The 2,890-nt window shown below is 45.0% G+C and overlaps 1 protein-coding gene across 1 annotated transcript; it reads right to left on the reverse strand.

Moving 5' to 3' along the window:
• Window positions 1–477: 477 nt before the first annotated feature.
• tpbgl (trophoblast glycoprotein like) lies at window positions 478–2,541 on the reverse strand. The gene has a single exon (XM_026182339.1). The coding sequence runs from the start codon at window positions 2,268–2,270 to the stop codon at window positions 1,209–1,211; it is 1,062 nt and encodes a 353-aa protein (XP_026038124.1). The 5' UTR covers window positions 2,271–2,541; the 3' UTR covers window positions 478–1,208.
• Window positions 2,542–2,890: the final 349 nt, after the last annotated feature.

A 2,890-nucleotide genomic window follows, 5' to 3' on the forward strand; every position in this document is an offset into this window, starting at 1 on the left:
GTTTAGAAATCCATAGCTACAGTTTGTTTTCATTTCATATACACACAGTGATCCACCTGGGCCCTCCCTCTACCTTGTTTTTCTTTAGTAATTGACCTTGACTGTAATGGAGACCTTTAGCTAAGAAGGTCGATCAGCCGTGAGCCATAAAGATACCGACTACCATGATCAGTCTTTACAGGTTATTAGTCACAGTCCTGATGTGATTAACACAACTGCACTTTTATGTCATATCTCTCCAGTCTTTCCCTCTAGTCCTTAAACCCCGATGACAATGTGACACCTCACTTTAGTTTGTGAAGTCACATGTTCTGCAAATTTCACCGGGAGCTTGCACACTCATTCAGAAACACAGCAGGAAAAAAATACATTTAATGTCTGACATAGTGCTGCATGAAGTCTACATTCCCTGACAGTGATGATAAAATGTACAGACACACTGCAAACTCATGATTTTTCTTTTTTTTTGTTTGGCTTTTTATTAATGTTTTGTTTGGTTTTCTATGCCTACAGGAATCACATGCACGGTTAAAATTGGTCTCTCTTTCACTTTTTCCACAGTTTTACTGATAAGCTGATCTGGTGTCAAATGACACACGTTCTTCTCTGAGATAAAAGGGTCTTCGTGAAAACATGGTGTGTAACATATTCCACAAACATGGCACTCCATAAAAAAAATGCCAAATGAGTTTCCTTCTCTGACAGTTTTCTGACAATATGCACTCCCTGGTAGATTAAAAGCAGTCTTGCTCTCTGCGCAGGTTCTCCTGAATGTAAAATATTAAGCAGGGGCCGCAGCTTTGGGTAATAACGCTGACTCAGCTTTTCAAATTGGAAATTTGATGGACCTTTACTGTGCGCTTTGGACGGTTACTGAGGGTAAATACTAAACAAGTGGGGCTGTGTAAGATAACACAACAGATGGAAAGCATTTCTGCTATGAGGAGATACTTATATACAATATGTACAACACTGCTGAGAAGATTGAAGTATTTAGTTGTGCTGGATGAACAGTTACTTATATTTAACTGCCTTTGGCTCTGTGCATCTCCCAGAGTGAATTCATGGGCTGAACGTGATGAAACTAGTTTTAAAAAACCATCAGTTGTAGTTGTGACAGGTCAAGGCCACAGTCTTTGATAAATAAGTTATCCTGGTAATATCGTCTGTCCTCACACTATGTAGCACTGGATTGATGTTTCGACTGGTTAAACAGCCACGTTGGCCAGTCTGGGGTCAGAGTCCTGCTCATAGCGGTAATGATATACCTCCATCTGGTCACGGCAGGCCTCTCTGATGTTGTTGAGCCACCGTTTGATGCCTCCCCGGTTGAGATAAAGTACCATCAGGAACACCACCCCGATGAGAGCCAACACTATACCTAGGAAAACATATGACACCGCCTCCAGGTTCTCGTTCATACAATCAACCTCCTCTCCCCGGAGCTTTTCCACGGGAATCCCCCTCTTAGCCTCTGGCTCGCTGCACAGGAGACGCCCTGCATCCAGGCACTGGGACGAGTTCTTCAGCCAGTAGTAAAACGCCTCCAGTTCACAGCTGCACCGAAACGGATTTAAAGACAAGTAGACGCGTATGCGCCTTTGTTGGTACAAACTGGTTACATTTTCCTCCCCGATGATCTCTATTGAGTTATTAATCAGCACCAACTCGTGGAGGTTAAAGACATCTAATCTCTCGAGGGGGATAGACGTCAGCTTGTTTCCCGCCAACTCCAGTCTGTGCAGGTTGCGCAAACTTTGTGTGTTGAGCGCATCTGAGAGCTGCGCGGTGGCCGCAGGAGAAACGGAGTAATTCAGGTTAAGAGAGCGCAGATCGGGTAATCCATGGAAAGCCCTGGATGAGATAAACTCCAACTGATTGTGGCTAAGATCCAACGAATGTAACCGGGAAAGCCCCAGGAAGGCGTAAGGTTCAATAGCCTGTATCCCGTTATAGGACAGAGAGAGTGTTGTCATTTCCAACTCCGTGCCGTTGGTCATGAACGCATCACGCTGTAAAGTTGAGATGTTACTCCCCGTAAGTGTCAAGGTGGACGTCCACTTTGGCATGTCTCTGGGTACCTCGGTGTAGTCCCCGTCACGGCAGGTCACCGTCCTCAAGCCCCTGGTACAGATGCAGGACGACGGGCACGCGTCGTCCATCCTTACGGGCGAAAACAACAAACACATCACTGCTGCGTAATACAAACACCACTGGTTCCAAATAGAAAAGATACACTTTGAATTGTCCGAACTGTAAAAGATCCACATCTTCTCCCTCTTTCCCCCCTTCTCTCAAAACAGGAATATGCCGATGGGTGTTGCAAAGAAGGTGACCGATCCTCTCACAGGCGTGTAAAGTCGTGTCAGTCGGACGTATTGCCTTTACTTGGAGCAGACGGGATAGAAATAAACGGCTTTCTTCATTGTCACCTTGGAGTCGTGTTTTTCTGCAGTAAAGATGAGTTTTGTTTGAGATTTGCACGCATGAGAACGGCTGAAGACGGCCAAGTGTGAAGTGTGGCTGCGTGGAAAGCTTCTGATCCGCGCTCCCTTGGTGGTATTTTTGACGTCTGTCACAGAGAGGAGGGGCGGGGGCGGGGGGGGGGGGGGGGGTAGAGGGGAAGAGAGAGAGAGATATGCACGGCAAGCTTAATGTTCTTCTGAGCCCTCTTCCTTTAGAATTCATTGTTTTGCTAAAAAGGGAATATGAAGAAGAATAGATCACATGAGTCCCTGAAAATGGTTGGAATCACTGGAAGGATGGACTTTAATGTTAATGTTAGCTTTTCTTCCTGAAGAAATACTCTCTTAAATGCTCACCAGTGAAAAATCCTCAATACCAAAAACAAAATATTAATGTTCATAACAGTAATAATCAGAACTGTTCA

Source organism: Astatotilapia calliptera, chromosome 10 (genome assembly GCF_900246225.1).
Source record: "Astatotilapia calliptera chromosome 10, fAstCal1.2, whole genome shotgun sequence".
NCBI lineage: Eukaryota > Metazoa > Chordata > Actinopteri > Cichliformes > Cichlidae > Astatotilapia > Astatotilapia calliptera.

Bases quoted from the DNA above. Each gene is read 5' to 3' on its own strand.
- tpbgl (XM_026182339.1), bottom strand. From the start codon at position 2,270: ATGTGGATCTTTTACAGTTCGGACAATTCAAAGTGTATCTTTTCTATT.